This window comes from Anas platyrhynchos, chromosome 6, assembly GCF_047663525.1.
Source record: "Anas platyrhynchos isolate ZD024472 breed Pekin duck chromosome 6, IASCAAS_PekinDuck_T2T, whole genome shotgun sequence".
Taxonomy (NCBI): Eukaryota; Metazoa; Chordata; class Aves; order Anseriformes; family Anatidae; genus Anas; species Anas platyrhynchos.
The window spans coordinates 21,413,254-21,434,665 of record NC_092592.1 but is presented as its reverse complement, the minus strand read 5'-3'; the positions used below and the strand labels follow the sequence as shown (position 1 = coordinate 21,434,665).

At 40.3% G+C, this 21,412-nt stretch overlaps 2 protein-coding genes across 2 annotated transcripts; one reads left to right on the top strand and one right to left on the bottom strand.

The window, feature by feature from the left end:
- Nucleotides 1-1,714: 1,714 nt before the first annotated feature.
- Nucleotides 1,715-10,838, top strand: LOC101797666 (cytochrome P450 2H1). Its single transcript, XM_005025201.6, has 9 exons — nucleotides 1,715-1,950; nucleotides 4,006-4,168; nucleotides 5,007-5,156; nucleotides 6,416-6,576; nucleotides 7,027-7,203; nucleotides 7,683-7,824; nucleotides 8,079-8,266; nucleotides 9,613-9,754; nucleotides 10,245-10,838. The coding sequence occupies exons 1-9, from the start codon at nucleotides 1,771-1,773 to the stop codon at nucleotides 10,424-10,426; spliced, it is 1,485 nt and encodes a 494-aa protein (XP_005025258.1). The 5' UTR covers nucleotides 1,715-1,770; the 3' UTR covers nucleotides 10,427-10,838.
- Nucleotides 10,839-17,291: 6,453 nt separating this feature from the next.
- On the bottom strand, nucleotides 17,292-21,048 carry BLOC1S2 (biogenesis of lysosomal organelles complex 1 subunit 2). Its single transcript, XM_027460094.3, has 5 exons — nucleotides 20,889-21,048; nucleotides 20,160-20,276; nucleotides 19,150-19,269; nucleotides 18,531-18,635; nucleotides 17,292-17,964 (listed from the first exon to the last, which is right to left on the bottom strand). The coding sequence occupies exons 1-5, from the start codon at nucleotides 20,938-20,940 to the stop codon at nucleotides 17,933-17,935; spliced, it is 426 nt and encodes a 141-aa protein (XP_027315895.1). The 5' UTR covers nucleotides 20,941-21,048; the 3' UTR covers nucleotides 17,292-17,932.
- Between the last annotated feature and the right edge of the window lie 364 nt (nucleotides 21,049-21,412).

Sequence of the window (21,412 nt, the reverse complement as noted above, 5' to 3'; positions counted from 1 at the left end):
AAAAATGAAAGATTAAAAAGAAAAAAAAAGAGAGAAAAAAGAAAAAGAAGAAGAAGAAAAAAGCTGTTCCAAACAAAGCTGTCCATGTAGATTTTACTCCAGAACAACTCCATTTGGAGCACTTTTCTCATTTATTTGTTTCCTTCCTAAGGCTTCATTGGGCCTGAATTAACTTCACATTAGAACTGTTACATGACTCACACAAGTCAAGTTTAGTAATATTTGTTAACCTTAATAACAAAGGAGCAGCTCACGCTCTTGATATCTATGCTGTGTCAGAAAATCAGTATAATTTTGCACCCACTAATTCCCCTTTTCTCACCTTGTACACCTATGTACTGCACTGGTTTATAGCACTGCAGGTTTACTGAAACCTGAGCTATGTTATTTAGCAATTATGTGTCTAGTTTAGGAAAAGGGCGCCCATTATTCAGACTCCTTCCCATACCCACATAATTTTTGGAAGGCATTGTCCACTCAGCCCTGGCCCACAGAGAGCCTGAGTACTGGCTGATGCGCAACCCCTTTCACATCCTTTTGTACAGTGGTTTGTCCACCATGTTTAAACATGATCCAGGACAGGATCACATAAAAAGTCACATGAAAAGGAAATACATGGCATAATGCCATGCCTTGTAGTTGGGGTAGAATGGAAGGAAGAAACATGTTGGACCCAAGAGGCTGATGGGTCTGAGTACAGTGTCTGCAGTAGGTTGCTAGCATTTTAGAGACACTGTGCATGATGTACAGACAAGATTTGGCAACGGAGTCCTGGGATTAACTCTTTGGTATCAGGTAGCTGATTCACTGTTTTGCTCCACTTTTCTGCCTGAAAACATACACATTTCTTATCCTGTTTATAGGTTTGGGGATTCCTGTGGGGAGGAGGAGTGAGACATAATATTTTATGTAAGCTTTTATATTGTGTTAAACATTAATAAAATACTATTATATAGCAATTGTTATAAAATAATAAAGTGATAATAATTGAAATATTACATAACTGTTGTATTAACTATTAATAGAGACAATGATTATGTCATTCCCTGATCAGGAAGCCTTTAACTTTCATGGCTCTTCACATCTTCTATGGATTTTCAGCTATTTTCTAGAAACATCACTAAATGAAAAACACAGCAGTGTGCTTTAGGACTTTGGTTTGTAAAAAACTTGTAAACTCCTCAGTGATCATGCAAATGCTGTAGATAGTGTGACTTGTCTGGTTAAAACAGATTATGACAAACAGATTTTACTCCAGAAATCAAGGTGAAATATCGAAGAACTAGGGATTATGTCCTTATTTTCTTTCCGTTATTTATTTATTATGTCCTTTTTGGAGGGAGCTTTTTTCAGCTCCCTCCATTGTGGACGCATACTGGAGTGATACTGGAGTGACTGGCAGGAATTGCTCTATGCTTAAGGGCAACAGCAAGAGTTTAAGCATACCCGTAGCAGCTAGACTCTAGTCTTTCTGCATTTGAGTTTGGCAGCATTAGACCATGATTTCTTTAATCCTACATGAATGATTACCTAAAGGGACACAAGCTGTAGACGTAAAAAGTCCAAGTATACAAACAGAGAGTTCATCACTAGTTTGTTCATTCTTATCGTGGACAGATTAATAAGTAATCTCCTATCTCAGCAGGAATAGTGAGGTGCTATTGGCTAATTTCATCTGTGTGCTTTTGTACTACAGCATATAACTAAGGATGGATTTGGAGGCCCAACCTCAGACTCTTATGAAACTTGATATCTCTTTGTCAGCCCACCATGGAGCTCCTGGGACTGACTACTATCATCTTGCTGGTCTGCATCTCATGTCTTCTTCTCTTTGCAGCATGGAGAAGGATATCACGAACAGAGAAGGAGCCTCCAGGTCCTATGTCCCTCCCCGTCATTGGAAACGTGTTCCAGCTGAACCCGTGGAACTTGGCTGAAAGCTTGAAGGAGGTAAAAAGCTGTCTCCTTTCCTGTGTTGTCTCCATTGCCTGTAATACAAAGCACAGTCCAGACAGTCTCAGCTTAATTCACTAGTGTCAATGCTGCATTGACCAAACATCAAGCTTGAATAGGAAAGGTTTCCCAGAAATGTATGCTTCTGATGTCTTATACTGCGTATTATAGTAATTGTACTAATGACGAGTCCTGTGCTGGCCTCATGGCTGTACTGCATTTTGCAATAGATTTTTTATGAGTACTCTGATGTTATTGCACTATTCACCACATTCCTTTTGTGTCCATCTCCTCACCACTCTGGCAGCAGGGTCTGGCCTTGTTTGAGGGAAGACCCTGCTCTATTTTGTTGCCTTTGCTCCTTGTCCTATAGGTATAATCTCCTAGGAGGGGAAGCAGTGACTGAAGGGGCTGAAGCAAAGGAGTTTGGAGGTGCTGTTCCATTCCCTCCCCTGGCTATTGTCATGCATCTGTCAAACAAAACTGGTGTATTGTAATGCCTGGGAGGGGTTTGGTGAGGGCAGTTTGGCTGTAGTATCTGTTCCTTAGGGGACTGTGAGGGGATGGTGGTAGATAGATGGGAAGGGGCTAAGTCATCACTGGGTTTCCAGACACTTTGAGCAGGGCTCTCGTCCACAGGGTGAAGGCTCTCTGGGGCAAATCCCAGTCTCTGTGGGAGGTCAGGCAGTTGAGAACCTCCAGACTTCACATCCAGCCCCAGTGAATCCACAAGTTTTAACAGTAGTATGAAATGGTGGTACTGTAGTGTTTTGCCAAATACGAATACAGGGGAGGCCAAACAGTAACACAGGTGACCAGGTCACTAGGTTATGCAACAGTAGACTTTTCAGTGTTCTTGTCAGCAATCTGCTACTGTGTCTTTCGTTCAGCTTTCTTTTATTTTTACTCTGTGTGGCAACATCATACAAGCAGCACAATTCCTCGAAACACCTCTCTGGAGAGCTCAAAGGTGTGAGTGCCTGGCACTGTTAAAAAGAAACCCTTGTGGATTAAATATGCTTGAGTCAACATTTATCCCAACTCTAATTTCACACACCCTTAGCATTGAGTGAGATGAGGATCTGTTGAATCAAAGCACACTCCCAGCTTCCACACTGTGAGTGACGCTGAGCCTCTAGCTGGGGTGCAGTTAAGCTGCTCAATGTATTGGTGCATATCAGACCTTTTGTCTGTCACAGTGTTGTGGGATCTTCAAGTGTTTCCAGAGACAAAAAGAAAAAAAAAAAAAAAAAAAAAAGACTTTCATATGAAAGACTAGTGTTGACCAAGCCACTTCTGAGTGTTCACTTCGGAAAAAAATGTGGCAATGGCTAGCATCACCATGTCCATCAGCAGATGCACCCTTACCCATATGAGCTTCTTTTTGCCTTGCTGCTAGTGACTGTTGAGCATCACAAGCACCCCGCATTGTTTCAGAGCCCTAGGTCACTTGGTTTCTCAAAAATATTGGGACTATAACTGTCTTGTTCTTAAAAAGTGAACTTCAGAAGAGGTGTTCCAGTTCAGACCAAATGGCCCAATAATCTTTCTGCAGCTATAGCTAAAACCAGATGCCTGGGAAAGAGTACATGATAAGCACGAGGATGCAGTGACTCTTCACTGGTGTACTCATCCAATTTACAGAGATCTGTGGATTTTAGAGACAACTGTAGTATTTTATGTGCAAAAGCCCTTCAGGGACTTGCTTTATCAAGTGTATGTAATTGTTTTTTGAGCTCATGCAAAGTGTTACTATCTACCACGTACAGTCAAAAGGTGTTTCAGACCATTTGCCAGCCTCGTGAAGATTAATTTCCTTATCCCTGATTTGGACCTGACACATAACCGTTCCTATTCAGATACCCTATTTCTCACACAATTCCCCTCTAGGTGTACTCCATAGGCGAAAGATCTCTGCACTGCTGCTAATCAATGTCGTGCCTCAGTGATGCTGGAATATTATCTTTCAGATCTCTTAGCTACAATTTTTATTTTTATTTTTTTAACATGATTAACATCCAGATGTGGTCTTTGTGTTCTTTCTTCCTACAGCTCAGCAAGAAGTATGGTCCTGTCTTCACAATACATTTAGGCCCCCAAAAGGTTGTGGTGCTGTATGGCTATGAAGCTGTGAAAGAAGCCCTGATCGATCAGGCAGATAACTTCAGCGGAAGAGGAAATCTGCCATTGCTTAAAAAACTCTTTGAAGGCACAGGTATGCCCCTGGTAATGTCAGCATGCAAAGCCCAGGCAGTCAGTGCTTCAGGAATACAGCTGAGAGGGCAGTGGTGGATTTCATTTACTAGTTTCATACATAAAAAATAGTAGGAAAAGATTAAAAGCCCTGGACCTTTGAGTAAACTGAACCCCTGGAGAACTGTTTAAGATCCCAGGTTGGCTTCAGTCAGTTCCTTTCTATTTCCACCACTCTTCTAATTCTGGTTAAAATCTTGTTCATGAAACGTGCCTCTAAGATCTTACTGTTTTTCTCCCATTTCTGAAAATACTGGGAAGATACCCACAGCTCAGGAGCCAGCAAGAGGAAATCCCAGAGCATAATAGCAACAAGCTAATATCGTCTGTCCTTGTAAGGGTCACACTCAGGATTGGGCCCTGGGCCCATTCACTAGGACAATTCCCAGTATGGCATTTAACCACATACATGGTTATTCCAGGGTACTTATGTTCCATGGTATTTTAAGGGATCACACATTGTGTGAAAGTGCACAGCTGAACATCTGGTCAGTTACCTCAGTGCAAAGGCCATGTGCTGGTGGCCAAGTTCAGGTTAGTACCGGTGGTGCCTTCTTATTTACATCCTGATGTAGTTTCTCTTATTCTGTGAATAAAATTCTGTTTTATTCAAAGTGCTGTGATCACATTGATCAGATTTGTCATCTCCAGAACTGAAGAAAAGTTAGATTTGGGGGCATACATGTACAGCGATTGTGGTAGAACTCCGCAGAGAGGCATATTTGCATGTTGAGAATTTACCACGTAACACCTATTTAGGGGGGAAAACATCTGTTTCTTCTGTTTTTCCTTCCTGTCAGGCATTGTAACCAGCAATGGGGAGACCTGGAGGCAGCTCCGACGATTTGCCCTCACCACTCTGCGTGACTTTGGGATGGGGAAGAAGAGTATCGAGGCACGAATCCAGGAGGAAGCTGGTTTTCTGGTGGAGAGGCTCAGGAACACACACGGTAGGACATGGACTTTGTGCCTGCTAGGACACTGTGAATCCGCAATGGGACAGTGAGGGCTGTGGGGCTGCTTTGCCAAACCTGTGACCCAGGAAGTGGGTATACAGCTCCTATTTCTGCTATTTCAACCTACAAATGCATTTTTTTAGTAGTATGCAAATTAAGACTACTTATTTTAAGTACCTCCCCTGAGAGTGGCACCACCCTGGACCACAGGCTTCCTTTGCACAACCAACCTTCATGAGTGATAATCAGCAGTGATAATCAGCATCCACAAGATGGACCTAAATAGATGACAATCACTGTTTCCTATGAGCCTCTAGGAAATTGTGACCCTTCATCTCTGGGTCACTTCGTTCTGGCATCTTTTACTATGTACTAAAAGGCTGCGCAAGCAAGATATATGCAAATGAAAAGTATAAAGCATATTTATTCTCAAAGCTAACAATAAATAGCTAGGAGTACTAATCTACTAGGCTTAGGGTTATTATGCTCACCTCTTCTAATGGGACTCTGGATGGGTCTTTGCTGGCCAGGGAGTCATCAGACAGGCAGGCAGAGAAAGGTCGGCTGCAGTGCTCCTTGGAACAGACTGCTCCTCAGTGCTGTTAAGTTGCCATTTTCTGTTGCCTTTTTTTTCCTTTAAGATTGTATACCTTTTCATCTTGATGCTTCTCCTCTTCCATCCTTGATATGTACTGCTGTCTGCAATTTTATAATATTTCCTGTCTTTCGTGGGTCTAATACCACTTTTTCTCACACTTAGGTAATTTTCTAAGAAGTTTATTCAGCTATGTTATCAAAACTCTACTTTTGATCATGGGTATCTGAACCCCTAGGAGAGGGCTAGACAACTGAGGTTATGCTAATAGAGTTTGTACACAGGGTGCAATAACTTAAAGACATGGATAATGCAAAGTCCTTAAAATTTTCCTTAGATTTTGGAGGGATTCTTCAGGCTGTTTCTAATAGTCTATAATGCAGAGAAGGCATGTATCAGCTGAAGAGGAACCAAGCCACTCAGACCAGTGTTCTGGTGAGAACAGGAAAAAAGAGGTATTTAAACAACCTAAACAGGAAAATCAGATCACTTAAAGTAGAGAAAAATAAATTGGATAAGCCCTCCACCAGCTTCTCAGAGAACTATATAACTCTGAGTCTCAAAGACTCATAGTAGATGCAAAACTTCCCCATAGTGTTGGAGGAGGGAATAATGACCAAAATACTGAAAGCAAGGTACCGTTTTATTTTTGTTGCAGAGAAACCTTTTGACCCTAGCAGTTTCTTAATCCATGCTGTTTCCAACATCATCTGCTCTATTGTCTTTGGGGATCGGTTTGATTATGAGGACAAGAAATTTCTAACTTTAATTCAGTTGATGGAAGAAAATAACAGGCTTCAGAACAGCGTACAGACACAGGTATGTGCAATTTCATTTCAGTACTAAATTAATTAATTATTATGGTTTTAATGAATATTTATTCACATTATTCATTTTTCATTGGGGTAAATTTTCCTAAATATGGAGAAGAATTTTCCTAAATACGGAGAAGGCCAAAAAGTCAATTAAATGATCAAGTCCTGATTTTGTGTGGTGTTTTTTTTTGTTTGTTTTTGTTTTTGTTTATTTGTTTTTATTTTAATTTATGGACTCCAAATTGTTTGCCCAGAGAAGGGTATCATTGCAAAAGTAGCTCAAGTGGAGTCTATCCTTGAAACCATAATGTAAAAGGCATTAAAATCCACTTGAATAATACAGGCCTACTGTTCCAAAATGCTTAATTACTAATTTTCGTAGTAATAGTTAGGGGAAAAAAATATTGTATCTACATTGAGCAAAATGTGCTTTTGCATCATTTTATTTTTACAGATATACAATTTCATCCCAAATATCATGGACCGTTTACCTGGACCCCATAAGACACTCATTAAAAATATTGACAATGTAAATCAATTTATTTCTGAAATAGTAACAGCGCACCAGGAATCTCTGGATCCCAGTTGTCCTCGAGATTTTATTGATGCTTTCATCAACAAAATGGAACAGGTAATGTAAGAGTGAGAGGATTCTGGATGTCAGAGTGAGAAGGTTTTGGATACTAAGAATACCACTGCCTGAATCCCTGTGTCTTCTCGAAGTTCTAGAAGGTCACTGGGCTTTTGCAAACACAGAGGGGAATACACTTCTATTGGCACCATTGTTCTATGCTCACCTTCATTTTACCCTCTCCATTTTCTTTTTAAAGATTTTTAAACACAGAACTAACAGCAGCATAGAGCACTAGACAACCCTAGGACAGCTGGTGATAAACCTGACTGATGTAACTTTGAATTATATTCCTCCGATGTCAAAAATGTTCACATCATTCAGTAGAAGTACCATAATTGCTGGTGTTCTGGAGATCATTTTATTTTCAAAAGGAAATTAGACGTACTTAAAAACATATGTTACAGGAACAAGACTTTCCTTTGTAAACAAGCTTCTTAGCTTTCTCATTCAAAGAATTCTGCTAAATCTTCCTTCAGGAGAAAGGGAAAAGTCACTCAGAATTCACCGTTGATACCTTGACCAGAACCACGCTCGACTTGTTCCTTGCAGGAACAGGGACAACCAGCAATGCCCTGAGATATGGACTTCTGATACTCCAAAAACACCCAGATATTGAAGGTAAAAGAAAGGGAATAAACACCTGAAAAAAAATTTAATAGGACATGGGTGCAATTTGTACAATTCCTGTCACTGCCACAGGTGGCAATGGTCCCCTGGAAGATGTCTGTCAGTCTTAGTTCTATTCATAGGAGAGAGGCATTAGTACTAAGTCCATATATTCTTTAGGCTCTAAAAGTTTTGCTGTAGCTCTAGGGAGAGGTTTAGGCAAACAGACGAGAGATTTGACCATCCAACACTTACTTTCCTAACAGAGAAAATGCAGCAGGAGATTGACCGTGTGATTGGCCGAGACCGAAGTCCTTGCATGGCAGACCGAAGCCAGATGCCCTACACAGATGCTGTGATTCATGAAATCCAGAGATTCATTGATTTCCTTCCACTTAATGTCCCACATGCTGTGACCAAAGACACCAAGTTCAGAGACTATTTTATCCCCAAGGTCTGTTCCACTGTTTCTGAGAAAGGTCATAATCTCTTGAAAACAATGATGAGTTCTATTCATTATCTTTTACTTTGCTTATTTTCAAACACACAGAAATAATATATAGAATCAGAATAATTTAGTATGGGAGAGTATCCTGAAAGTTATTGAGTTAGCTCCCTCCATTGTATTTGAAAAAAGCCTTTCCATCCTCTGTGTGAAGGAGATGGAGCTTTCTATTTTTCACATAAACATAAACAATCAAAGTTCTAATTTATTTAAAAGCAATGTTAAATACTCGAACCAACCTTAGTATTAAAATTCATTACAGAACATCTTTAGCATACTTATAGCAGATATTTTTATTTATTAAATGCTCGTTTTAAACTGGTCAAACTTTGCTGACTCAGATAAAATATATTCTGTTACCTTTTAAAGAGGTAGGGGAGTAAAGGATCATGAATCGATTATCAGTAACAATGTCTTTCCAGCTGTGCTCTTTTGCTTAGGCAAAGAGTGCTTTTAACCTTATTATAGCATATGTGAGTTAAATAGTGATTCTTTTTACCAATTTTCTGTATCATCAGAATTTTTGTATCCCATGTGTATGTGCAAACTTAGGTATACAGAGATCTGGGATTGACCAGAGGTCTGCTTAGTTTTCCCTTGTTGCTTTCCATCCAATGTGTGTGATGATCACAGAGCTTACCCAGGCCAAAACTACAGGGGAATTAAATAAATGAAAGCTGGAGCTTCCTATTCCAGTCTTCATTGTTATCAGGATATTGACTCCATAAAAACTTTGCCACTGGGTTCTTTTTCTATAACAAATGATTTCAAAGCTGATACAGTTGACAAGAGAATTTATTTTTCAACGTTCTAGAGAATGCATATGGTCTTCTTGAGGTATCATTATGCATTAAACATTATGCAGTGCTCTAAGTTTTTATTTCCCTTTGTGAAATAGTCCTCCTGATTTTTACTTATTATAAAAATAATTGTTATTGAATGAACTGCTTCTCTGGAAGAATGTAGCCAGTTAACTCCTATACATGAATGAGTACTGTTGATCTCGGTCAACTCTTCTGAAAGTTTTTTCCTCAGGAAAAAAAAATATATATAAAAAAATTCCTGTTTCCCTAAACCTTTTAAATCCCACCCAAAAACCCACTTATGGCTCATGAGGAGTTCTACCAGCCTTTCTCATGAAATTTTAATTTTGCTACTTCTGACAGTTATATGTACTGAGACTACATAGCATTTAAACCAAAGCAGTGCCATACTGTTCAGCTGTGGGAACTGCTCAATACTGCTGTGTTTTGGCATGTCCCCACTTGAATTTTCTTCTCTCTTTGCTAATTCAGGACACTATGATATTCCCTATGCTGTCTCCCATCCTAAAAGACAGCAAGGAATTTCCAAATCCTGAAAAATTTGACCCAGGACACTTCCTGAATCCAAACGGTACCTTTAAAAAGAGTGACTACTTCATGCCATTTTCTGCAGGTAAGAGCTCTTTCTGCTTCAGATCCTAGGCTGTGCTTTGCTAGAACCTCCAAACATTTTGGGGGCTCTGTCACCACTGTCTGTACAGTGATGTAGAATAGAAGAGTCACTTCTGGGCAACCCTAACCCCTGTACTAGAGTTTCAGTTGGCTTACTTTCTTAGTAGTTACAAAAGACCACCCGATGCATTCTACACAAAGGGATGCATGAGGTGAGACTCACAGCCATGCCACTTCTCTCTCTCCAGACTTACCATCAAACAGCAGCAGAACATGAAAAACTGAAGCCTTCAAACTGCCTTTCCCCACTGAGTGCACTCACATTATTTTGGATACTGAACCCCTAGTTTAACTCAATTCACTTCCCAAAAAAGCTCCAGTGCTGCCCAACTATTCTGAGATGTCCGAACTTTCAAGGAACAGGGGTTAAAATAAGTTACCAGAAAAATAACTCTACAATCACCTCCTTTTTTATTATTTGTTCTTTGCAGGAAAACGCATCTGTGCAGGCGAAGGCCTGGCCCGGATGGAGATATTCATATTTCTAACATCCATTCTGCAGAACTTTACTTTGAAACCTGTTGTGGATCGGAAGGACATTGACACTTCCCCAATAATCACCAGTCTGGCAAATGTGCCCCGATCTTACCAGGTCGGTTTTGTTCCCCGTTAGACAATGAAGACAGTTGGCAGCTCCCAAATTCATGAAAATTCTGTTTGCATTGAAGTCATTTCCCAGCTTGATGAGACTGAGATCATTGTTATATTCTTTATGGAGATAAATATTATACTTAAAAAAAAATTTGTATGGTGTTTTGATAATCACCACAGCCAGCTCTAAACAGAGGTAGAGTAGGTAATTGCATAGCAACAACAGCTCCCTATGCTGAACGATAGAGGGTCTCCTCTGCCTAACTCAAGTTCCTACCTGGTTCCTGACATCCTGATGTGTCAGGCTGTGTGGACTAGTGCTGTGAGAGCCCAGCTGCTGCTGTCTCTGTCACCTGCTCCTCTCAGCACAGCAGGAATAGATGCTTGCATTAGAGGCTTTTTCCAGACCATGCTTGAGGTACATTTCTACTCTGTTTTCAGTTTGTTTGTGATCTACTTGTAAACATAAAGCGATATGGAATGATTTTCTTCTGTTAGAAGATGACCATCTACTGTAATCTTGCCCCAGTACAAATCCTCCCATATGATGGGGATGGAGTTAATCTGATGGCTGGGCAGATGGGTCCTCTCTTGTGTGATTATAATGAAGATCTGTACAATTAGAACTTATACTGCAAAATAAAGAGCAAGTAATGCACTGAATTGCTTTGTTAAGATCCTAGAAGGACATGTTTTACTAGAAAACCTTTCTACACAAAGCTTAGACTCTCAAATGTTTTCCAAGATTTGTACATATTTGACTTTTATTTCACTCATTTATATGAAAAGCATTACAGCTTGAAGACTGAGCTACAATGACCTATAAAACTTATATTTTCAGTAACAATGTGGTAGAAGGCTCAATTCGCCTTATTAGACCTATCAGAACCAGAACTGTGATTACAGCACTGACCATTGTGCAAAAGAGGACAAATAAAATAATATTGGGATCCCCATGACGTCATTTACTAGCTGAGTGGCAGCTTGCATCTTCCCATTACTTTTATGAAGTATGTAAAGATCTCTAAAGCAATTTTACAACCATTAGGCAGAAAGAGATAAAAGGAATTTACATGAGATGCCAAGCATAGATGTACAAATGTAGAACTGGATTTCCCAACTTGATCACATTTCCACCAGTGTATAACTTATAGTGCTTACAGTGACAACAGAGAGCTGAAACTATGCTATGTGGAACAATGCAGCAATTGTAATATTGCCACAATGGCATTAGCTGTTCATGTAAGCAGCCAAAACATCTTTCCTTTCGAAGTATTAATTAGTTTGATATACCATGAGTTGTTAGCATGGCATTACAAAGTCCATAGCAAAAAATATTACAGAATCACAGAAATATACATGAAAAAAATATCATCTAGCTTATAACTATATACAACCAGGACCAACTGTTAGAAGACTTCACAGCAGGAGAAAAAAAAAAAAAAAGCACTCTGTACTTCCCCTTCAGCTGTTCCATGACTAAAATAAGCAAAGCAAATGGCCTAAGGGGCAACTTCCCTGTTCCAGATATCTTCGTCCATGCTGAATAAATAGAGCAGGCAGCCAGTACAATTCAGCAAGAAAACAGCTTTAGCTCACAGAGACTCCACCATGATACCGAGCAGAAATTAGAGATAAAGGAACACTGAGGCTGGCTACTGAAATAGTCCTGACTGTTTCAGGAAATACTTGTCCCATAGAGATGACCTACCCAGCTCCTAGTGTGGAAAGCTGGGTGAGAATGACAACACTGCCATCTGTTTTCCAGGTAGTAACCCAGACATTGCAAAATGCAACAGACACCATCTACAATAGCAAGAGAATGGGACCATTTAATGCCTGTAAGCCAAAGGTCTGTTCAGCTTCAGACAGGTTTTGCTCCTGTACTAAATGAAACATCAGCTCTTCCCTTTTCTGACTTTGCAGTTACATCCTCCTCCTCTACCCAGCAAGAATCTGTCAGGAAAGTACATGTTCCCCTGGAGAACTTCTAGGACAGTGGAATATGTCCTCTTCCACCAAACTCTTTGTCAATCAGAACCACTTTCACAACACCACGTCCATATAACACCACTGCATATACTGTGCCCAAAAATATATTGTGAACATGAGACTATCCTTCTTACTGAGCTGAAACAATTTACCAAAAAAGAACACAGCTTTTAAATTACACCCATTTAATTACAAGAACATGAGCAAGTCATACTACATAGAAATGAAAAGTGCTCTTTTAGTTATTCTTTAGCTGCAACATGTTTCCTATGAAGGGCAAAGGAAATGGCCCAGGAAGTAGCTTCCCTGTTTCAGACATCTCCAGTGCTGAAGAGACAAGGAGGCATGAAAACTAGCAAGGAAAACTAGCAAGGAAATGGTTGTGGTTCCCAGGGGTTCTGTTCCAATGTGAAGCAGGGATGTGGGATCAAAGGAGAGCTGATGCTGCATCCTGAAAGTCTCACTTTATGTAGCCTATGGTAAAAACAATAATGAAAAGATAATCAATAGATCTAATTTCTTCCAGGTTAAACATAACTGATTAGATAAAATCACTGCCTGCTGACAGATCTGGATGAACTGCTTTAATTTGTTATTTTTGGTGACCTCTGTCAAGGTTCAACTTTGTTCTACTGTAATATCAGAAAGCAGGGACAAATACTAATCATTAACAAACTTCATCATACTTAAATATCATGTTTGTGTTCTTAGTACTTTTGCTTGTATGTTTTTTCTCAGATGTAACACTCACATACAACAACATATATAATAATTATATATTTAGCTTCAGGCCAATATCCATTTGTGATTGGCACCCCATTGGATATCTTTTAACATTTCTATTGAACAAAGAGTTGCATGTAAAAAAGTATACTCCATTCTAGAAGAGTTATTTTCCAGCTGTTGAACACATTGCAGTTTCCATTAATGATTCAAGACCCCATCCTGAATACTCTGGACATCTCCACAGAATATTATTCAGAAAGTTGGATCAGACTCAGAATCATAGAATCATTTAGGTTGGAAAATACCTCCAAGATCATCAAATCCAACTGTTAAGTCCAACTTCTGAAGAACCTGTTGGAGCAGCTGAGTAGAAATGCCTCAAGGGTGTTTGGGAAAAAATCCTTCTCTGGAATTGAACGCTTCTGTTTCTGCTTAAATAGCTGTATTTTCTAGGCTATTAGTCCCTGGTTTGCAGTTACAGTCCTGTCAAGAACTACAGACTTGTCAAGAACTGCTTCATCTTCAAAGCAGCTGCACAAACCACTTTGACAAGATACTTTGTCCCTTGACTTTTATCTGTCAACCCCTCTTCCCTGTGTGATCTTCCATGTTCTTCCCTTTGAGCACATGCTACTTTCTTATTATCTTTTCCACCAGGAAATGCCACAGAAGAGAAGAGATGATGTTTTAATATCCCTTGTGCCTCCTCTGAGATGTCTAATGGACTTTCTGGGAAAAATGTTTGAGCAACAACCAAGCTGTGCCTTGGCTTTTAGACTATACAATTCACTAGTAATATGCTGTTCACACACACTTCTCCATGCCTCTTCTGTGGTGCTGCTTTTCAAGGACCTGCCAACCTTGCCGTGATTTGAATTCTACCAGTCACACAGAGGGCCCTCAGGCAGAGAAGGGAATGGTCACTTAGAGACAGAACTGAGAAAGCAGCTGCCAGCTCTTACCACTGGCATATAAACACTGAGGTACCCATTCTCGAAAATTTCCTCAGTAAAAATTCACTTGTGGGACAAGCTCCTCTTCCCATCTCTGCTTCCTGGAGATATGATACTCAAAAAGTTTGTGAAAGAGTTTGCTATTTCTTAGCTCTCTTACCTGAAAACACTACGTGAAATCCATGGCTAGACAGACTTCCATCTTCAGAATTCCTGAGGCTCCAGAGTTCATCTTTGTAATTGTAAAATATCACTGTATTTTCTACATGTAGAAAAGCAATTATTTCAACACAATACTGGTTCTTACTTTTCCTGCTTTAACTGCTTAGCTTGGGCAAGTTTTCTCTACTGACACATCACCCCCTTGTGGCCATCTTGCAATCCTGTCAAGAAAAGACAATGAGCAGCAAAATGCTGTATTATTTTTCTTTGAAATTTTCTATGCCCTGATCTTACAGATTCCCAGAACTTCCAACAGCATTCTGGTTTGTATGTGGTGAGTGGATCTCACCACATTGTCTACCTGTGAGTAAAACAAGCCATGGCTAAGCCAGCAGTTACACTAAACCAGATCCAAATAGGAGTGTCACTGCAGTATATTTAAACCTATTCTTCAGCCTTCTTTGTAAAAAGAATTTTAATTAAAAGAATTTTAATTAAGAATTCTAAAAGAATGTAAAAGATTCTTTGTAAAGACACAAATCAGACACTAGACCTTTGACTATAAAGAGATAGGATAGGGCAGGCCGGAAAGCTCCACACAGACTGAGCATTCTCCAGGTTGAGGTAAATACAGAGGTAACAAGATAAAACGGCTTTTGCTTGCATGGGAGCGTATTTACTTGTCCACTGTCACTCTGTCCCCTTGATGCACTCGGCCCTAAAAGATGAGAAGCAGAACCTGTTAACACCAGCAGTGTGGATGCTCTCTTTAGAGGATTCCAGTTTAGTTTCCAGTTTAGAGGATTCCAATTTCCAGGATTCTCATTCCAGTTTTAGTTGTGACATTGACAGAATCCTCTGCTTTCAGACATGTCTTTGGAGACCCTATAAGGTGCTGATTAGTGGTGTTCTGTACAGTCATAATCTGCTTAATCAAAATTTTCCAGTTATCTGCTGAGCAGAGGACAAACTCTAGCCTTCATGTCCTTGACAATGTGTTATTGTTTAGCTAGCAACCGTCTTTGAGTGCAGTCTCTTCTGTCTAAACACTCTGGCCATACTTGTATCCAACTCCTGTGTTTGGAAAAATTCCTACTGGGTTGCCATAATGTCCAAAGCTACCATTGGCAATATATCATGCTGCATGCACACATTAGGGAAAGAAAGTCTTGCTGGCACAGGATGAGCTTTGTACATTGAACACTACTTGAGGGTGAGAAACACAAGTGTCTCATATTTTCTTTTACGAAAGACTTGTAGCCCTGAAATTTCTTCACCATTGTGTGCCTCCCCATGGCCTCAAGACAAGCAGGTGCCCTACTAAAGCAGCCGCAGTAGGAAGTATTAGAGGATGTGAACAAAAACAGAGAGGAGACCTGCGTTGTTCTTCATAGTCAGTTCAGGAGATTACACAGCAAGGCCGCTGTAACGATCCCAGTAGCAGAGGATTTTTCTTATTCATGACGCTATGAGCCTTGGCATCTTAACTGGAATGTGGATGTACGTATTAAGGAAAACTGAATGGTGACTGCAACACTTAAAGACAGAGCAGGGCTGCCATGCATCCAGTTCTGCACCCAGCTTGGTTCTGTGGACTGTCTCCGACTGAGGATCTTAGTACATGGCACGCATCCAAGAAGGGAGTGGATTTGCACCTAAATTGAAAGCATGCTGCTATTAGAGTATGGAGCCTGTCTGGGTCTTGTTCTACTCTCTGTTCAATACCTGATTGGCAGGTTATCTGCCAGGAGCAGAAGAATGTATTTAGCTTGCTGTATAGTGACAGGACAAGTCACCGGCACTTTGTGCTTGGTATTTTCCCTATCACATAAACATGATCACAATGCTCTAGACAGCATCTTATCCTCAGGAGATTTTACATCATCAGCTGTGATTCTCCTCCATAATGGCAAAGAAAAAGGACAGTACTATCAAATACACTGGTGAGTCTGGCTGAATCATGTCCACCTCTTGTATAATCTAAAAGTGCATGAAACCCTGGAGACACAGGACTTGTAGACTCTCTACCACCTTGCCTTATTGCCGTTGATATATTATACTTCTCCATATCAGAGATCACCAAACAGGCCACTGTCCAAGTTGTCATTCATGCCAGTCTCTAGGAATGAAGATTTTAGATCTGCCTGGCAAAGATCCTCTTGTCTAGCATAACTGTGAACACAGCATGAATCCTAAAATTATGATCTGTGAGATTTTAAAACACGTACTGTTATACATGGTATGATTTCTTCCAACACAGAAATAACTGATCAGTTGGTATCTCTTCCTGTTGGACTGGAGGATGTTGCTTTGATAATGATGCTAAGTGTTTAATAAGCTAAATACGGATAAAAGCAAACACACAAATGCATGGATGCCTCTGGGAGACTTAACCCTGTTCTTAAGATACTCATTCAAGAAAATCTTTCAAAGTGAACTTGGCCTTCTCAAATCCTACATCAAGGCCATCCAGAATAGTATTTACCATGTTAAACCCAGGATTTTTAAAGTGATGCTGAAGGCTCTCAGAGGTCTTGCTTCACTGCTTTTACATAGCACTAGGAAAAACTGTCAATCAGTGGCTGTACACAGAATTATGAATTTTACCATATTGTCACCTGACTAATCATTCTTCTACATAGTCTGTAAGAAGTTTGAACTTCCTCTTTCCTACATCAGCATTTGTAGTATCATCTACTGCCAACTCACTCAAAAGCTAACTTCAACTAGTATGAGTCAGCAGGAACCAAAAACCCACAAATTTTGAGTGGGAGTTTCTGTTCAGTGAAAAGGGCCTTGTTAAATTAGCAATTTGGAGCATTGTTAATCTTGTATAGAAGGAGGTTTATTTGCTGGGCATGCCCCTTCAAAAACTACTAGGATCAAAATATTATACAAAACTTCACTGGGAAAGCAGAGAAAGAATACGCTAAGTTTGCTAAGCATGTGATAATTTGATACAATAATTCCACCTGAGTTCAGGACAGGTAAAGAATATAAGTGAAGAAATACTTGGCACAGAGTTTAAAGCATGTTCTCTTGTATGATCTCCAGTAACTGGAAAGAGTTTGTCTTTATTAACAGACCCTTTGAAAAATAAAAGGACAACTTACATAGTCTTTCCAACAGGAATTTGAGATTCCAGAGAGACAAATGCAGCAAGTTGTTTTATTGTAAATTTATCGTAACTAGTCTCTCTATTGCAAACAGATAAAGATGGATATCAAACTCAAGTATTTTCAGTATCGCATTTATATCTCCAAAGGCCAGGGAATCTTCTTAATGCAGAACTCAATGAACGAAAAAAATAGGTTTAGGATAAACCTGCTGCTACTATGGGAAAACATCTTTATAGGTTATGCAAAGCTTTTCCTAGGTAGAATGTTTCATGTGGGACATAGGACTAACACGGATAGCCAGTATCAACATACCTGTTAGAGACAAGTTTCAACTTTTCACCGTGTAACAACGGAAGCAACAGAAACATTTTAGAAGAGGAAAATGTCATTCAGCCTTAAGCATGAATACAGCCTACTGTATTCAATAGATATAAAAGATTACCAGTCAGGATGTTAGCTGTTACCAAATCCTTGTCAACATATAAAACTGGTATTGTGTAACTTAAACAGGGATCAGTCTGACTCATAGCCCAACTTAAGTCCAACTTAAAGTCCAACTTAAAGATTGTTGTAATTTCATCGTTTCTCCAGTTTTTTGTACTTGGCTTCTGCAAGAGGAAAAGTAACAGTATTTTAGGACTCAATAGGTAAAAATCTTAAATCTTGTATGCAGCAATACAAGACATCTTACAACCAAGTTAATTTAAAGAAATCACTTGAGACCATTTTTTCCTAAAGTACTTAGGCAAATCTAATTGAAAAATGGGATTGTCAAGATCTAGGTGCTTAAGTCAGACAACCCATACTAACTTAAGCCAAGGAGACTTGGATGCCTGGTGGAACTTAATAAATCTCTATTTGTGGGATTAAATATCTATCTTTAAACTTTGCATCAGTTCACACTGCAAAAAAGAAATCACGCTTCATTAACAAGTTGTAGTTCAATAATACCTGTATTTTATCTCCATGTAACTTGATATATTAATCTTTTATCAACTCTTACCACTTCACACACATTTCTAATGTTCATTAACTGGAAGTGGATCAACATTATGCTGCACGGGCAACTCTGTCACTCAGAATTGTTAAATAAAGTAAGAGTTTACTTTGTCTTGGGAAATCTCCTTATAAGAGAATATGTTGCTAGGTAGTAACAGTAGAAGATAATAGTTACCAAGTTTTTTGGAATATGCATCCAGTTTATAAGCTGCTTGCTCCAGAGCTGCAACCTGCTCCTCAATTAGGTTGATTTGTTCCAGATATGGCTGAAGAGCAGCATCTTTAAAAAAAAAAAAAGCAAAGCTGTTAGTTCTTGTTAATTCAATTCCAGGAAATAGTTCATACTTCAAACATAAGAATTTATCATAATGTTCTCCAGACACAATACTTCAAAAGCTCCTTCCTTTTCCTACCCCAAAATTGAGTGGTGATGCTGATAGCCATATTCCAGCAACTTACAAAAAGTTTAAGAGGCTAGACTGGATTACTGGAAAAAGCTTACTGGCTAGACTCCACACAAATAGAAAAACAACGTACAGCAAAAGAATTGTTATTTAATCCCTATCAGTCCAAAATTTGGGGTAGAACAGGACATAAATTCTCTTATGCTAGTCTATGTAGACTGTAGTTTTGTAAAGATATACAGAAGATTGGCATTGTCTAACAGCATGTATATTTCAGTGAGTTTTCTTTCCCTGAGAGCCTATTGGAGTGTAAACTATCAAATCTTAGATGTTTAATTTCCCATACAAGTCTATAGTTAATTATACCCCTCCCTTATTTGGTTTACTTACATTTTTGATTTAAATCCTTCAGATTTCTACTGATGTTTATGGCAATATCTTTCATTTCTAGGTACTTCAAGCTAGTCAACTTGTTCATGTTTTCCAAGAGTTTGTAGTCTTCACTGGTGGCTTAAAAACAACAGAGTGCATTTTAATGTTCATGCAGGTTGAACTGGGTGCAGACTCTTCTAGAGAACAAGAAATTTCAAAACAATAGCTAAATATAATGAAGAATAATTTAGGTGGTAGTAGAGGTATTAGTATAATGATGTACAAAAAGAAATGACATTCTGTGAAATGTAAAAATCAATTGGACTCATGATTTTTTTCTAAAAAAAAAATAGCAAACAAACAAGAAACAAGCAAACTTGAGAAACTTCGTGTGGAAGGAAAATGTCATTCCAAAGACAGGCTCCAATTCAGCAAAACATATACAGGAAGAATGCTTCAAAGATCAGAATGGTTGATAGAGCTTTGGGCAATCCCTGAATTTTTTCAGCCTCACAGACTTCCCTGCCTGTTTTACCAAAGTCACTTTCATTCAGATTTTCAAGACAGAATCCAGTGAAATTAAAAAGATAAATTAGCAAGTTTCCACTTCCTGCAGTCCCCTATCTGTTTAACAGAGATAAGAGATCGTCTTAGATGTGAAAGGATGATCATATCAGACAGATCATCAACCTTATGAAGCATCTCAGCTAGACAGGTATCTACTTAAGTAACCTAACGGCTGAGTTTCCCTTGCTTTTAACGCAGAATTAGATTAGATGACCTACAGAGGTCCCTTCCAACCTATATAATTGTATGATTGCCTGATACAGGCTCAAAGCAGTTGGACAAGACTGCTGATTTTTAAAACATACGCATGTGAAGCACCTATGAGGAACAGAACAGTTACTGCTAGCATTGTCAGATATGATAAAATAGGTATAGTTTATACAAGCAACACAACAGAGTTCCTGGAAAAAATATGAAAAGAAACAAAAATGTACTTGCCTGTCAGTACTGCAGTGCCTTACCTGTCAGTTCACCTGTTAAGTAAGTGGCCATTTTGCTGAACATATCTTTACACAGTTCATTGATGTCCGCTTCTGCGGGCTCCTTAGCTTCCTCGGCTGTTTCAACAGCAGGATCCTCTAATCAGGGCACATGCATTATTGAGTTAGAGAAGGTTAGCAGGTACAGAAACAAGCCATAAAAATGAAAAGGTCCAAGTGCTTTATTTTTGTTGGTGTTGTTGTTTTGTTGCTGGTGTTGACTATGCCTACTTTCTGTATAAATGGTCTACTTTGCACAAGAGGAGAACAAACCAAGCCTTTTCCTTAAAGAAATATCAAGATTATTTTTCAGTAATACGCTGGGAAATGTGTAAGGGAAAGGCACCTGGCCTGAATGCAGCCCTGCTTCAAAGGAGTATGTGGAGAACTTCTGCAAGACGTTGCCTCTAAGAACTTTGTGCACAATTACATTGATTTTTATTTCTAGTCGCTGCCTTAACATACAAAAACTGCCCCAAGCCCGCTTCACGAGGGACAAACACGGATTGCCACCCACGGCAAACGACGATCAGCGCTCCCCTCCTCGAAACCCATCTCCACCACACTCGGCCCTTGCTCTGCTCTCCCACAGCCCGGCAGCGTGCTCTTTGTCCTGTGACAGCTTTCGCCCGGCCCGAACGGAGAGACCCCCAGCGCCCCACCACGGCCCCACCGCCGCCACGGAGCCCCCCCTGACCCCCGGCCCCTTACGCTTGGCGGGCTGCGCGCCGGCCTCGGGCAGCCCCTCCGCCGCGGTCGCCATGGCGACAGGCCCCTGCCCCGGCCCCCGCCGCCGCCGCCGCCCTCAGCCAGGCCGCGGTTCCGCCCCTCGCCATGGCGGCGCAGGCGCGGCCCTGGAGAAGCGGGGCGGGCCGGGGCCCTCTCGCAACGCTGGGCGCTGCCCGGCGGGGGCGCTGCTGCCCCCGCCGCGTTAGGGGAGGCTCCGGCCCCGTACCCCGTACCCCGTACCCCGAGGACACCGTGACCCGAACATTTATTGCACTTTGGCAGGGCAGCCCCGTTCCAAGGGTTGCGGCTCGCCCAGCCGTCCGCAGCACATGCTGGCAGTGTTTCCCTTGGCGTAGCAGCTGCGCTGCGTGTGAGGGGCTTCGTGCAGCCTCAAAGCTGGGGTTGTAAGGGGACAGCTGCTGGCACGCTGCAGGCTGTGCTGTGTCAAGCTTTGCTGCGGTTACCACAGCAGGAGCTCTGTGTCTTAATCTGTGCATAGTATGATA